At 44.5% G+C, this 16,523-nt stretch overlaps 1 protein-coding gene across 3 annotated transcripts in view; it reads left to right on the forward strand.

Annotated features, from left to right (window-relative positions):
- The window catches only part of gse1b (Gse1 coiled-coil protein b), a 172,135-nt gene that overhangs the window by 40,229 nt on the left and 115,383 nt on the right, over window positions 1-16,523 (forward strand). For all 3 annotated transcript variants that reach the window (XM_076727067.1, XM_076727050.1, XM_076727058.1), the window contains exon 2: window positions 14,979-15,120. In XM_076727067.1, the coding sequence (XP_076583182.1) occupies window positions 14,979-15,120 (142 nt within the window). The remainder of the gene's footprint in view (window positions 1-14,978; window positions 15,121-16,523) is intronic.

The following is a 16,523-nucleotide window of genomic DNA, read 5'->3' on the forward strand; positions in this document are numbered from 1 at the left end:
TTGTGAATCACCATTCAGTGCGGTTGTACCGGGCAGCTCCTAGTTATGAATGTCACTGTATGACTGTGAATCAGCACGTTACTGGAAAAGAGCAAAACAACTTTCCCCGAGTCAAGTAAAAATAGTAGTTGTTCTTTCTCTCTCTCTCGGGCTCTCTGTTGTCATTCCCAGTGCTGCCTGTCATCCAGTGACAGCAAGAGTGCGAGTCATTGGTGAGCGGAGCCTTTAAAGGAAGCCGCTTTTTTATGAGCAGACATAAAAACACATGAAGCCGGCGCCGTTTAAAAAGACATCACACTTCCCAAGACAGCCTGCAGAGAAATAGAAAGAAAGGAGGGTTAGGGGTGGCGGAGGTGGAGGCAGGGGGTGGCTGAGAATGCAACAGCATACCACGCAGAGAGTCAAAAAGAAACAAAGCAGCTCACCTTTTCTAGTCTCTCTTCTTTTTCGCTTTGTGCCTCTACCTTTCTGTATCTACAAGCACACAGGCATCTGCTGAATGTCTTGAATGTTAGTCTCAGTCATGACTTAAATTTCGTTTATCCACACATATGCTGACACACAGATACAAGGCGTACTGTATGAGCCACAAGTTGATAGTGCATCCCTATGTGCATCACTGTTGTCTGTTTATGTAACAAAGAGCTGCAGATGATGTTAGTTCTCCTCAGCTAATGCTCAGATCTGTGGAGATGTATTGATGTGGAGAGTTCCTCTGAGTCATCTTCACTGACTCTTTCACCCCACTGCTAAGTATCTACAGACCGAAACGGAAAATAACACGGGGACGTATGGTATGAGGTCAGATGATTGCAGCACTGTTAGTGAAATGTGTTATCTCCTTATTGTGGCTTGGCGCTGCACTCCAGAAGTGGTTTTGAGTCGGTGATTAGATGTAGCATGATGCACCTCCATGGAGCAGAAGCTGGCAGGCGGTGAGGCCCATGGAGACAGAGTTCTGCCCAGGCCAGGGCCCTCCGACTGGCCTGGGGTTTGGAAGCCTGCCCTTTCTCACCATGGAGAACTTCCACACTTACTGGTGCACAGCTGGGCCTGAGGATCACTGGCAGTGCAACTGATGTGTGTGTGTAATCATCTGTGTACTCGCTACAAGATTCACAAATATCCCTGTTGATAAGATGGAGTGTGAGATTAGATAAAGCCTTTATTTCTGTAGGCTAACATTCACCGCATGTATCAAATATCCAGTCTAATCCTCGAGCGTGGTTTCATCGAGGTGATGAAATGAATATAAAGCAGTGATTCTTTAAACTTTTCTGATGTGAAGACCCATAACTAGGTCTTCAACATGATGATGAGCCTAAGCATGATAAGACTGATGATAAAAGCATTAGCATGTTTTGATAAGACAGCATGCCACAATCAGACGCTGTCTCAAATGTCCCATTTGGCTAAAGTGAAAAAGTGTAAATAGCTTCCTGTATACTGTACCTTGAGAGTACTCTTATTATTTTAGCATCGCACTTCTTCAACATTGTTGGTTCAACATGGTCAAAACCAGGTTGCACTGTAAATTGACCACCAACACTTTGATCAGAGGATCCATTATGTTATGCTGGTAACCGCTAATGTAGCCTCAAGCTGCTAGCCTCAAGCAGAGATGAGGAGTGGAGGTCTGGTAAACTCACTTCTCACACTCCACACCCCCAGATTTTTTTTCTTTTCAGATTTACAGTCTTTAGTCCGAAACCCAAAGTGACATCACTTGATGCAATTTATCAGACTTTGCGCAGTTCCCTCTGGACCCACAAAAGGCATTATTTCACATATGCAGTACTGCTCCCCGAGAACTGTAAACACACTATGATATATTAAATCACTGGAGTTACCCTTCAGCATTTCTTCATATAACAGTTTCTGATGAAGGACTCAAGACTAAAGCATCAGGTCTATTGGCCTTTTTAGGCCTTGAGAGTGTTGTGCCTTTTGGTGATACACATCTCCCAAAGAGGGAGGGCAGTGTCTTAGTTTAGTTTATATTGTAGTTTGCCTTAGACTTATGTTCCATATACATATAGACACAAACACAGATGCACAAATGCACAGCTGCTATCGACATTAACACTAACTCATGCACAAACCTTGTGTCTTCTCTTAAAATATGCTCAAGAGCAGCAGATGCAGTGATACACTGCACTTCACCAGGAATCAAAATTTCATCTCATTTTGATCATTGACAGACAAATGACAATATATGTATTATATATGGAAAGTGAACTGTGAAACTGGTCGTCTGTTGGTTGTTATCATCACAATTGGCACCTTGACACAGCAATGAGTGTTTAAGCATTAAACATGCATGGATGCATCACATGTGCGAACACACAGACTCACCTTAATCTGTCCCAGCTGTTAAATGTAACACACACACACACACGCACGCACACACACTGTGATAAATCCATCATGGCCTCTGTGCCCCGTTCCGCCAGCTGCTCACTGCGCTGCTACTACGCCTGTCTTGTTGCTAGGATACATACACACTCAGGGAGTAGCTCACCCCTTGTCATACATATTCTGTTTGTGCCCATATGTTGCCAAGGTGCCTCTAAGTGTACACTCACACACACACACTCACACACTTAACTTCATGTGGCCCTGTATACTGTACACTAAAGTGGGAAGAAATTGTCCACTTGTGTTACCTGCTGCTCAGTATCAAAGTCGTTTTTGTTCACCTGGGCAGCATCCTTCACATGTTAGTCTAAAATTGAATTTTTAATAGCACGGCTTCGTAGCAGCGTCCCAATATGTTTGTCATTTTAATTGAGTTGACAATTTGGCAGTGATTGGCTCGTCCCTCTTGGCTGCTGTTAAGTCCCTGGGCAAGAGGGGGCAGGATGGAGAGCACGTTGCTGGTGTGCAAATACCATTAGAGGGCGCTATCTGTCTATTTACCTCATTGTTGTAATAGTGTAGCATCACTTCCTCCTTATCAGCAAGGATGCCTCGAAAGTAGCTCCCTCCTCTGTTCTCTCTCTTTACCTCTCTGCTTGGCTCCCTCTCTGTTGTCTTTTTATCTCCTCCGAAGCCTGCCTCTCTGCTCATCCCCCACCTCCTCTTTTCCTCCCCGCCTCCCTTTTGGTTTTCCTCCCCACTTTTCCTTTTCATCCTTACCTGTCTCTCTCCCTCCTGCCTACCTCACGTTCTTCTCTACCGCCCTCTCTTCTAGTCCCTTACATCACTGCCAATTCTTGCCCTCTCGCCTTTTTGCCTCCTTCCCTTCCTGTCCTCTCTCAGTTTCCCCCCCTATCTCGCATACCCGCAGCAACAGCAGATGAGATTCCCCTTCACAGAGCCTCCCTTCCCTGTCTCCCTTCATCTCTTCCTCCCTCCCTCTCTGGCTCCCTCCCTCTCTCTCTCTCCATGCATTCATCGCTCCTGCCCCTCAGGGCTTTGTTCTGCCTTAATCAGGAGCTTAAGTGTTGCATTCTCACCCAGACAATGCCTGCCATTCAGTCTGGGCCTGTGTAAATAGGTGTGCCCTGTAAGTGTGCCAGTGGGCCTGGCATGCCAGCCTCGCTGCGGTAGTGATCAGCCGTAGCCCCCAGCTACAGGAGGCAGTGCTCCACAACGCACACACTCACAAACATACACACAAACTAGCAGCAGCAGGAGGTGGAAGAGCAGAAACTTACTGAAGGCTGCCTTTGAAGTGCTGCCATACAAAGGCAAGGATGGCCAAAGCAACACACACAAAAACAGGCACATGCACATGGGCACAAACACTCTTCTTCAAATGAAGTGCAGGGAGATTGATTCTTTTCATAATCAGCCATTTGCCTTCTGTCCTTACTTGGCCATTTCCTTTTCATTTCCTCTGCTTCTGACTTGCGGGCCTTGACTTGTTTGTATTTCTTGGTTGGAAACAGCCCTGTGTTGTGTTTGGTGGTAAAATAGCAGAATAGTGACTAGAGGGTTATGTGTGTAGTGGCTGCAGGAGACCAGCAGCCTGTTTCTTGGCCACCTGGCATGCTCTTGCAAGGAAGCACTGTAGGCCTCTACCCAGCTGGATGATGCTTGCTGTCAGACTGGTGCGTCACATCCAGGCAAGCCAGCTTCCTCCCAACACCCGACCATCTGTCTGCATCCACGATGGCACTCTACCTGCAGATAGAGAGAGAGAGAGATAGAGAGAAATAGGGAGAGATTGACAAACAGAATGTATGTTGGAGAGACAGAGAGATGCCTGCATATACACACAGGGAAAGGCTGGCAAGTATACTGTATGTAACCCAAAGCCTGCTAGTGCACATCCACCTAGCCTTTGACTGTGTATTCATGTATATTTCCACCTTAAAGAGAGAGGGAGAGCGAGAGGCAGAGGGAAGATAAAAGAGTTTAAGGGTGGACAGACATGCAAACGTACAGTAGGCACACAGCATGTGACAAACAGAAAGAGAAAAGTGAGCCCACACTCGCCCAAGCTATCTATCCTCCTCAGATGGCCATTTGGGCTTGTTAATCTATCGCCTGGTAACAGAGACAGCCTATCAACAACAGCCACGCCCCTCTGCACATGCTCATAGAGAGGGGCTCATTTGGATCTTTGAAGGGAAAACGCGCACAACACACCAAAATACATGTGCGTGTGCACACACACACACACACACACGCATACGCACACACACATACAAAACTCCCCACAAATCCTGGCCTGTCATTGCTCTCCATTGTTTGGCTGCGGTTGCTTTCTCCTGGTGTGACTGCCAGCAGATGGCTAGCACTGAGCTGTCAGAGTCAGCCTGGGGCCCACACACAGGCACACACACGCACACACACACACACACACACACACACAAAAAAAAACACTCACTCATACAAAGAGTGTCTTATTGCACACAGAACATATGCACAGTGTCCACTGAATGGCGCTAGTATTGGCTCTATAGCACTCCTCCAGGTCTGCTTATACTTCACTTCATACAGTCCATAGACTCCGTGTCACATTCTTTTAATCTCTTGCTGTTTTTACACACACTCACACACATAAACGCACAGTCTTGCTCCTGATAGACTGTGGAGCTACTCAGCTACAGGTGCCCCTCATGACCCCTCTCACTGTAATGACTGTGTAATCTCATAAAAGGGCCGCCTCACTGCATCAGCATGTGTAAAGGCTGTTGTGTTTGTGTGTGTGTGCGCCTGTGCGTACGTAACTTTTTTTGAATCTTACTTCTGCAGCCATCCTTTGCATCTTGGGTGTGTGTATGTTTCTGTGTGTATGTCACTGCTTTGTGGTATGTGTAGAAGCAGGTGTCAGGCCTAATGGAGTCTGTCAGTGCAGTGTAAAAGCAGCTGCTGCAGCTCTGGGTCATCCGGGGTCGTTCAGAGGTGAAAGGTCAGGCCGTGGGTGAGGAGTTGGCTGTAGCTACATGACATTCCTCCACTCACTAATCATAATAATGAATAGCGGCAAAGTGGCAGCTGGTAGACAGGAGGCGGTGTGTGTGGCGGTGTCAGAGGCAGATACAAGGAAGAGGATGGAGAGTAGGGAGGGGAGGGGAGGAGAAGAAGAGGGGAGGGGAATAGGGGGATCTATACATTCCAACTAATCTCACACACACATTCACACAAGCAGGCAGGGCGAGTATTGACTGCACCGACCGGGCTGTGATCCTGAAGGAGCTGTACATCAGAGAAGACAAGCACAACAACACAGGCTTTTGTCAATGTCTGAATCCCCACACACACGCACCAAACCTCTACGCACACCCAGAGGCACACATGCACGCATCATCATTCCCTCTCTCTCTCTCTCTCTCTCTCTCGCTCTCTCTCTCTCTCTCTCTCTCTCCCTCTCTCTCTCTCGCTGTCTCTCTCACACACACACACACACACACACACAAGCAGTTTGTTGTGTCTGCACAAAGTTGGGACTAATGACAGGCTTTGTGTTGTGTGTGTGCTCACTCAGCTGCCCCCTGGACACACTTTACCCACCCAGCAAAAAACAGTCCTTTGTGTGTGTGTGTGTGTGTGTGTGTGTGTGTGTGTGTGTGTGTGTGTGTGTGTGCGTGTGTCTTTCTCTCTCTCTCTCCTCTTCCTTCTATCTATGTATCTCTCTCTATCTTGTTCTCGCTGTCTCCCCACTTTCTCCTCCCCCAGGAGAATAGAGTTGTTTTGCTGTGCTCTGCTGTATATATTACCTACTGTATATATTTTCCTGCGGCCTGACAACAGATATATGAGTGCAGCAGTGTTTTTGGCTGACACCAGCCTTTCATATTTACCAGTAAATGGAGCAATAAAGTCTGTACATAAAAAATGACATTTTGATACAAACATGGTTATTATTGGAGATGTTCGTATTTACACTGCACCTTTGATATAATGTGCTAACTCATGGTAAATAAAACTGAGTAACAGTGAGTTTTACAAGTACTATATACTCCAGCTTGGCAGAAAACTATGAGTAAAGAATATGTCTGTGCAGTATGCAGTGTGTGTGTGTGTGTGTGTGTGTGTGTGTGTGTGTGTGTGTGTGTGTGTGTGTACATGCACACATGTAGAACACATAGAAAGAGTCAAATTCAGAATGAGCATTTATTTACAAAACCAATGAAGTTGATGAGGTTAGACATTAAATATATTGTCTTTGTATTCAATTGAGTATATGTCAAACAGGACTATCAAATGATCAAATGCTGTTTTATTTATGTTTTGCAGTGTGCCATCAGGGATGCATGCATGAATGTATTTTAATAATCTACAGTGTATCTGTTCTTGTATTCCATATTATAATATATGTATTATTCTTATGTTAGCATTGTTATCCTTTTTATCTTATGTACTTTGTGTTCCTTGATTATTATCACCATATTTTATCTAATTAATAAGCCTTTATTATATGTTTTGTCTTGGGTAGAAAATGTTTTATCTTAGTGAGATCCTTTCCTGATTAAAAAGTAGAAACTGTGGCAGTTGTCCCTAGTCTCTCCTGCTCGCAAAACCAGTTGTCTGAAACAATAAAAAAAGGAACAGTGGTCCGCACTGTTCATACTGTGCCACAGCTCATCAAGTGATGTCAAAATAGGTGGTGAAATATTTTTCGTGTCTGTTTTAGAAGCTCAGAGAAATCTGTTTGCCTCCGTCACATCAAGGTGTGTGTTCATGTCTGTTGAATAAAGCATTTCACACAAACACACACGCCACTGTTTTCTTCCTCCATCCCTCCCTTTGATTTGCTAAGCCACAATGAGCAGCCTCTCTGTCTCCATCAGTCTGTTTATCTGCCCATCTACTTCCCTCCTCCTGATTTGTACCCCTCCATCTTTCCTCTGCCTCCTATCTAAATGCCAGTGAAGAGAGCCGAGTGCAGCAGAGATTTCTGTTCATAATGTCACAGTGCTGCCCAGAGGAGTGTTTTATAGTGACCCAAGTGTCTGTCTCCAAACTAGCTTTTCTTGGTACATGCACATGTACATTATGTATGCACAACACATCATTTTTCAGCAACAGTGTGGAAGCATGAAATGCATAAGAGACATAGATGTTGTCAGTTCATGTCTGTGACTTACTAAGCGAAAGGCAAAATTAGTGATTTATTCACTCATTCATTTTCTCCCCCTGCTTGATCCTTTAGGTTGACCAACAAGGCTAATTACTACCATTAGTTCTACTACCGCGACTACTGCTAATTACATTGAAATTTAGTTTGAATAATTTTAGGATTTTCTTCTTTTTATCACCTCTAATCTTCTTCAGTCACTCCTACTATGAAGGGACTTGATACTAGACTGTTGCATGCATATCTTCAAATCCTAGAGGAGCTGGAAGGTAAGGGTTGTTTGTGTGTGCTTCTGTGTGTGTGTGTGTGTGTGTGTGTGTGTGTGTGTGTGTGTGTGTGTGTGTGTGTGTGTGTGTGTGTGTGTACATGTACATAGTGCTGCAGACGGTCAAATGGTCAGCTTGTTTTTATTCTGACAGCCGGGCCAAGCAGGAAGAAGCCAATCGATAGCACTTAGCCTCTTCCTGTTAGAGTTTCCAACAGACTTGGGAGAAGGATGCAGCCCTGCAGTCGTTGTCACCAACTGTGTGTGTGTGTGTTTGCATGCACGTGCGACAACCTGTCTGCACATACTTTTTGTGTGTAAAGCGTTGTGTCTCAGGCTGAGTAAGATTGAGTGCCTTTATGCTTTTCGAACGTTTGCCCAAGGACACGCTGTAGTGCCATGAAGGAGCATTTCTCTTGATTCATTGACATCCGTCTAGCTTCTTCTCACCCTGCAGTTTTAAACCCAACTGCAAGTTTAATCTTCTAAATCTCAATTCAAAAAACTGTGAAATAGTAGTTATATATCCTTGAATTTTTATTCTGAAGATAAGCTAGAAAAGGGCAAAACAGACAAGAGTAAAAGACACTGCATATATTGATGCAGATATATGCAGTGGCTCTGTTGAAGTCCTAAATCCCTCCCTGCTCCTGCTCTGTGTACTCTGACCTAACTTGAATGGAGGGAGATAAAAGGTCCCCTACAGATCAACAAAGTATCACATGGTTGCTGAGGTACTTGTGCCCATGCATCCTGCTCCTGGGGACAAACCAGCACAGGAAGGGGCAATATGTTTACTGTGACACATCAAACTTCCCTTCCTGTGAGCTCTGCTCTCCATCAGGATGCACATGTTTTACAGCCGTGACATCACTGGCATTTGAAGGACAGGATGATAGTGAGCGCTAAGGTCAAATCACTTTGGCTGATCCATTGATCTCCAGTATCCTGTTCTGTGGGGGAGTTTGCAGGTGCGCTTAGACCGAAAATGTACTGCTGATGCAGTCTGAATCTTATTAGCAATTCTAATGTTTGCTGAGGTATTTCTTTGGACGAAGGGCTAATTCTGGCTTCCTCCAAGGTTGTGTCCAGCATTAGCTCCAGTGTTGCAGTTAAAGATGTGTTTTGTTGGGCTATACATGACGTAAGGTCAGTTGTGACATAATTATAAGTGTTTTATTTTGATAAATGTGATGCATTTTGTTAATATTTTACATTTTGTAGCTGTGGGGTTAGTATTCCAGCTGTGTTTATGTGTCTGCGTGTTTTATCCATTTGGTCATGCAGATGATCAAATAAGCCAAATTCTGTTTCTCAGGAAAGATTACATTTTTAGCCTCAGTTTATATTCAACTGGGAACTGGCGAAAGATGGCAGATAGGATAGTTGGTGCATGCAAATGCCCCTCTGTTTGTTAATATGAATGTATTTGTACTTCTTGTCTTATTGTGTATATCCAGCTTCCCTCAGATCAGCCTCAGTCCGAGGCTTGTTTCTGTCGGGCTTCCTGTCCTCCTGCCCTTGACTGACCCAAGCCTGACCTGTGTTTGAGCCCTGGGCCTCCTCATGGCTACTGTATGGGGTTGCATGTATGTGTGTATGTATGTGTGTGTGTGTGTGTGTGTGTGTGTGTGTGTGTGTGTGTGTGTGTGTGTGTGTGTGTGTGTGTGTGTGTGAGTGATGGGGTGTAATTTGAGCCCTAGGCTAGGACAGGACTGCTGCAGAGTCCATCCAGGCAGAAAAAGCAAGACATGGGAGCTGCAGGGTGGAGAGAGAGAGACAGAGAGAGAGAGAGAGAGAGACAGACAGACAGACAGACAGACAGACAGAGCTGAAAGAGTAAGAACAGAGATGGCTGGAGAGAGAGAGACGGAGAGATAGAGATAGAGAGTAATGGACAAAGAGTAGCAAGGCTCTTTTTAACTCGGTCTCCGTGGAAGAGAGATGTCAGTCTGTGTCAGTTCGCTCCACTAACCAGCCTGTAGCAGGAGAAACAGATCTCTCTCTCTCTCTCTCCCTCACACTTTCTTCCTTTCTCTCCCTCTCGCTCCCACCCACACCATTTCCATCTACTGTACTTTCTTCTCTCATATCTTTTGGTGATAGCTTTTCTGCCTCAGTTGAGAAAAGCAGAAACACTCCACAGCTCAGGGGAAAACAGCAAGACTAAGTAAAAGACCAAGCAGTGAACCAGTCATCTCTAAAAGGCAGGCAATGTATAGTGCAGGCCTTCTCCTGATCACACTTCGGGTGAGTGAGAACGGGCTGCACCAAATGGTGTAGAGTGAGGCCCTCAAGGCAGGGCACGCTGCCGGCTCTGCTGCCGCGCTTTCCTCAGTGTTTTGAGGAGGGCAGCACACAACTCTTCAAACACAGAAGGGATCAAATCCTCAAATCCCCTGGAAATGTCAGCCACGTTTGAGGAAATGTCAGTAGAGCTGAGAACACACGCAAACACACATCGGCTCGAGTGTACACACACACAGACACTCACACTCAACGACATGGCAAGAAAGGCACCGTGATATAGGGCAGTCACGTCCTGTGGGTGAAATCGGCTTCATCTCCTTCATTTTCTTGAATCTCAAGGGAGAATCACTGCATGCCTCTGGAGGTTTTTTATTCTCAATAATGTTGAAGTTGTAATCTGTAGCATTTTCACATGAATAAACCTGTGCTTTGGAACTCTCTAAAATGAAACCATGTAACACAATAGTGATTCGACTGGTATGCCGGCGTAGTGACGAGAGTGGACTGGAAGTGGCACCAGAAGACACAGAGGGATCATTGCATGATTTTCAGCCTTTGTTGACTCTCCAGCTGTTTATTTCAAGGGATAAATCATGAAATGATCATTTCATGGAATGATCATTGATAATGAAATGATCATTTCATGGAATGATCATTGATAATGAAATGATCATTTCATGATCTACTCCCTCCCTTGTTCCCGTAAAATAGATTGCATGCAACACTCTCTGAACTGTCGTCTGGTGACAGTTTAGCCTTTGGGGGCAACAGCTAATGTTTCAGGGCTTCCGGTGTAGTCAGCAGATATCCAGATAATGGATATCCGGGATAGGACTTCCTCTTCCTTGTTCTGGTCGTTGTTTACAGTCTTAGTTTAGCAACTTGTTTTAGATCCAGACAACATTATAACCAATCTCTATAAACCTATATAACTGCTTCTAAATGCAGATACATTTTTTTAAAAAAAAAAAGCTAATAAAAAGCAAAATCATTGTCAGACAATAGCTGTTGGAGTCCGATATTGCATTTGGGCCAATGCGTTCCACTTCTTTTGCTCTCCACACAGACTGTTTACTTATGTGCAACCAATGCCCACTCAAACATCATTTGTCAATACTGCTTGGACTACAAGTGGAAAGCGGAACACCTCTGATACCAGAATCTTGTCCCTTGCCTCCAGTTTCTACTTTCAGATATTGCAGATATCTGTTTATAGAGATTATGTAACACTTTGTGATAACACAATGAATTTAACATCAAAACCTCTCATATATAAATCCTTGGTCACATCAGGTGATCTCATCTGCAGCCACTGACATCATCCTGTGTTCCTATTGATCTATCCTCACCCCCGCTGACTAACTTATCGACATCCTCAAGTGTATTTCCTGTCTAGACTGTCAGCAGTGTTTATGGATGGGCTTGCCCCCTGGTGACACACACGCACACACACATGTACGCCCACCTCCTCTGCTTATTGATGTATCCTTTCGCTTTTGACTCCGTCCTCCTCCTTAATGAATCTGGTAGGTGTTGAACTGCAGATGTTGTGCAGGGCTCAAGTATCGACAGAAACAGTCGTGATGAAAGAGTTTGTCCCTGGAGAGGCCGGGGTTAGGTCGCAGTGAGTGTGTGTGCGAAAGAGGCAGACAAGGAGAAGAGTTATTATTAGAGGGTGTGTGTGTGTGTGTGTGTTTTTGGGTGATGTGTATGTGTAGCAGCCCATCACTCCCTGTGTGTCACTACTAAGTGATTTTGAGTCCAGAGCAGGGTGCTTGTGTGCAAGACAGTGTCAGCGCTGCTTCAAGAGGTTGACAGGTGAGATGTGGGACAAGCAAATGACTAGAGAGGTTGTGACTGTCTTGATTGACAAGTCTCTCTCTCTGAGACACTCATACACAGTACAGACGTGCTCACACATTTCCCCATGCCCGCCTAAAGGCCCTCTCTGTTTATCTGCAGCTTCATATCAAGATCTGCACTCGGCTGCTAATGTCTTGTGATCCTTTGAGGGCACACAGTACTCAACGCTGCTGTGTGATTTCTGCTGGCAGGCTCTCTCCATGTCCTGCAACACCATCCATTACCAACTTCCTCCTTACCGATTAGAGGAGATAATGCTGAACTGTGGAATTAACCTCAATTAGTGTTTTCTCTCTAGATCTTTCTCATTTCACCTCCTGACTCCTACACTGTATCTTACATGTCCCTGGTCTATTCCTGCTCTATTCAGAAGGCATATATCAACAGGAATGTGCATATTAACTCAGACACAGTTCTGTAATTTAAAAGCAGTAATATAGCTTTATTTTAGTTTTATTTAGCCTGCATTGGTTGACAGCATCGTCAGCATTGGTTGGCTGGTTGGGCAAATATCCCTATAACAATGAAATGGATTGTCTTGAAAATCTGTACATGAATTCATGGTTTCCAGATGATAAATCTCACAGACTTTGGTGATCCTTGGACTTTGCTTCTAGTGCCACCATGAGGTTGACAGTTGTCGTTTTGAGTCGTCAGCAGCTCTTGGTTGGATTGCCGAGACGTTTGGTGCAGATATTCATGCTCCCCATGGGAGGAATTGTAATAATTTCAGTGATTCCACGATTTTACATCTAGCACCATCGTCAGGTTAAAAGTTGAATCTGTCCAATACATTAACTATAACCAAACACCTGCAAAACTAATTCCATTACCATCAGCTTCAACTCTACTTTGTGTTTAATGCTAATTAGCAAATGTCAGCATGATAACACACTAAACTGATAGTGAACATGGCAACATTACTTCCTAAACATCACACATGCTGATGTTAGCATTTAGCTCAAAGCACTGATGTGTTCCAGTACAGCCTGACAGAGCTGCTTGTTAAGCTCAGAACTATCCAATGCTTGTGCCCATAATAACATTCTGTTATGTAACACGACATACTGTGAGCTAACATGCCCCTCCCAAATTGTAAAGGCGTAAATGAGTCATTTGAGAGCAATGATGGCAACAGCTAAATGTGTACCATCAAATCTTGGCATCCCAGCTTGTTCTTTAAGGCCGGTGTGTTGAGTGTTACTCTGCACCATCTGTTTTGGTGGACAACAGAATCAGCAGTATCTCAGTTAATTACATTATAAAGGCTCATGGCCCTGACATGATAGAGCAGTTCAGGTGCTTAGTTTCCTGTTTTTATCCTCCTTTATACTTTCACAGTTTAAGATGCAGTGTGGGGAATTCATAAACGAAGCCCCTCGTGTGTGCATTTTTACTAAAAGCAAAATAAAGCGAGAAAGAGGAAGAAAAAGAAAAGAGGCTAAACTAGAGAACAGGAGACAGAAAAGATTAGGAAACCTGTAGGCATGTTTGTTGTGTATGTTTCCTGGTGTTGAGGTAATCCCCAGGCTCAGACATGACTATTTACCTGCACTTTTTTTTTTAGCTGACTCCTGATGTGTAGGGATATAGACTGGGGAGGCACACCTCACCTGTCTGATGAGGAGGATGAGATAAGTAAGGAAACTTGACAAAGCAAATAAGTTAATACACCCGGTCTGCGGTAGCACACACAAACACACTTACATGAGAATCCCAATACTTTAGTGGCATAGCCATTACAGAGAGTGCGTGGGAGAGGTGGATCGTTAGCTTGAACAAAGGGTGAGTTTATTGTTAAGTGAGGTCTGTTTAAATGGTTTTTAACTGCTGGCGTGGCGGAGGCAGCTGTCTGGGTTTGAAGAGAGGGCAGGTGGGCAGGTCTGAGAGAGGCAGTTGAACCAAACTTCCAACAACAACAACAAAAAAAGAAATCCCCCTGACCAGCAGGTGGATTTACATATGGGCCAACAGCCAAAACACTTGTCGGTTTTTGTGTCATAGCTACTTTTGTGGTTTGCCCACTCAGTCTGTAACTGTAGGAGGAAGCATTCATGCAACTTGATGCTCGCAAACACCTGCGTGTGTGAATATAAGCACACACTGACACACATAGACTCAAAAAATAAAAAATAAAAAATCCACTAACTACTTCCCCACTGGCTCCTCATGAGAAGTCATTAGGAATGTGTCTGTGTGTTTTATTTTTAGCAGTGTGTGTTTAGGAGGGGTAGTGAAGTCTCGTCAGTCTTCAGGGCCCTCCTCTGCTCTGTCGTTCTGTGTCTCTGTCTCCAGCTGAGAGCTATGTATATTTCATAAGCTCAGGGTGCCTTTTTGTCTTAAGATGCGCTGCACCTCCCCTGCCTGTCTCTCTGCTACTCATCAATGGTGGGAGCCATCACAGCCTCTTTTTAAACTCTCCCCCACTTCTCTCTCTCTCCTCGCTGACAGCCACCCTCTGCTTCTCCCTCTGCTTTTCATGGTCAGCTTGTCTCTCTCCTGAAGGCTCATCCCTCTTTCCTCTTTCAGCTGTGGAGGGGAGCAGAGTAGAGCACATCCAAACAGACTTGGGCTGTCAGGAAAACTCTTTCTCTCGCTCTGTCTCTCTCCATCTTTGATTCTGTCTGTCTGTCTGTCTGTTTTGCAGCTCTGTCACTTCTGGGAAGGGACACTTCTTCACCCAGCACTGCATCCCCTTTAGTTGTTGTTGTCTTTTTATAGCAGAAATGTGAGTGTTGTGACAGCAGCTAAAAATGGTTGCACCTGTGATGGGCTTCATCAGTTAATTGCTATATTTGCACCATTGGTGTCTTTTTTATTGTACATATCAATACATCAATATTGTTGTTGTTGCCCCAATAATGGTGAGATGTTTGTGTCCTCTTCCATTTTCAGGCACCCCTTTATAAATGTGTTTAGCACAATCTTGAGTTGATGTAATTAATGTAGGGGACTTATATTGAAGTCACTCGTTGATTCAGTCGTAATTGTATCTTACAAATAAGACATTGTAGTGCAAACGTTCCTCCTTTGTTTCTTGTATCTTAATTATGTCTTCGTATCTTTCAGGCGTGTACTGTGATTGAGAGTGCAGCTGCAGCCAGTAAGGAGGAGGAGGAGAGGCCTTCGCAACCTTCAGGTGACCACACTCCTTCTCACCCTGTGACCTTGGAGCCGGAGAAAGCTGACCGAGCTGAACGCCCACTTTCCAGTGAGTATGGCCCTCTCAAAGGCCAGATCACAGTCTATGCTGTTGCTGTGTTTAAGCATTGTATTGTATCTTATTTTTTTACTTTCTGCCCTCTTTTCATCTTTTTTACACCTGTTTCAAGCAGCTGCCGTGGCTTAAAATAATGCTGCGTTGTTCATGTAAATTTCCTGTTTATAGGAAGGATGTGACTAGAGAATCCAGTCACTTCACACCAGTGTGATCTTTCATAGATGTAAATACAGGCCATTGCAACGAAATACCCCTGGTGCTATTCTCAAGTCACTAGCAGCATTATCACGTTGCAGTTTCACGTTGCATTTCTTGGTCTCATCACTCGGTGCGGCCACAACTGAACATACAGTAGCAACTGCTTTGGTTTACCCTTCATTATTCAACTACTAGGGATAAGACAAACCCTCTGAATATGTATCTGTTCACTTAGCAGGCATATTATCTGTGCCTCCTTTTCCTGTTTGAGGTGTCCTCCTGACCCTGCTGTGTGGCAACACAGGAAGTAGTGAGGCCCCTGCCGTGAATCAGATGAGGTCTGAGGCAGCTCTAACACTCAAATCGAAGAATGACAAAAAAATTCTTTTGAGTTCTTCTTTTTTTTGGCAAGTGCTGTCATGTCTTCTAGCAGCTCATCCTGATGTAACTCTTCAACTACACACCTCCATTACCATTTTATTTTATCTATATATGCCTCCAATAGCTGTCGCCCTCTCACCCAAACTAGATTAAGTTTTTGTTTTCCATCTCCGGGCATTACAACAGCCGTTCTACACACGCTGCTGTGCGAGATCAGTGGCGATAATCATGATTTCCCTGCAGTTTGTTTTGCAAATGTGCAGGGGACCTTGTCTCTTCACCTCCTTTGAATGCATTGTTTAATAGCAACGGCTTTTAAACATGAACAATGCAAACCAGCAAACCCAACTTGCCCACAAAACGTATGCACAATGACTCTCAAACAGTCCTACGCTGACATTTGACAGTGTTGACACACAAATGCACATATCTACGTGCCAAGAGACGTCTGTTGTTAATCTGAGCAATGGCTTTTGTGGTCATTTTACTTCTTCATCTACAGTAGAGTGTTCAGCCAGATAGATGAATAAGCAAGTTGTTGGGATGCTGGCAAAAGAGAGGATGGTAGTGATAAAGTGAGACTGAGAGATGAGGTGGAATATGTCATGATGAGGCAGGCACGGACACAAAAAATACGTGACATGTGCGTGTGTATGTGTGTGAGCATGCCCTGAGGGAGGCCATCACTACAGTGGGTTTTGGAGCTCAGTGCATTTATGTGGAAAGTGCTGCTGTCTCCTCTAATCAGTGTGGCTGGACTGCCTTTTCACAGGGTGTCTATTCCCTGTTTTCCCCTCTTTTTTTTACACAAATAT

The sequence above is a fragment of the Chaetodon auriga genome, chromosome 1 (assembly GCF_051107435.1).
Source record: "Chaetodon auriga isolate fChaAug3 chromosome 1, fChaAug3.hap1, whole genome shotgun sequence".
Taxonomy (NCBI): domain Eukaryota; kingdom Metazoa; phylum Chordata; class Actinopteri; order Chaetodontiformes; family Chaetodontidae; genus Chaetodon; species Chaetodon auriga.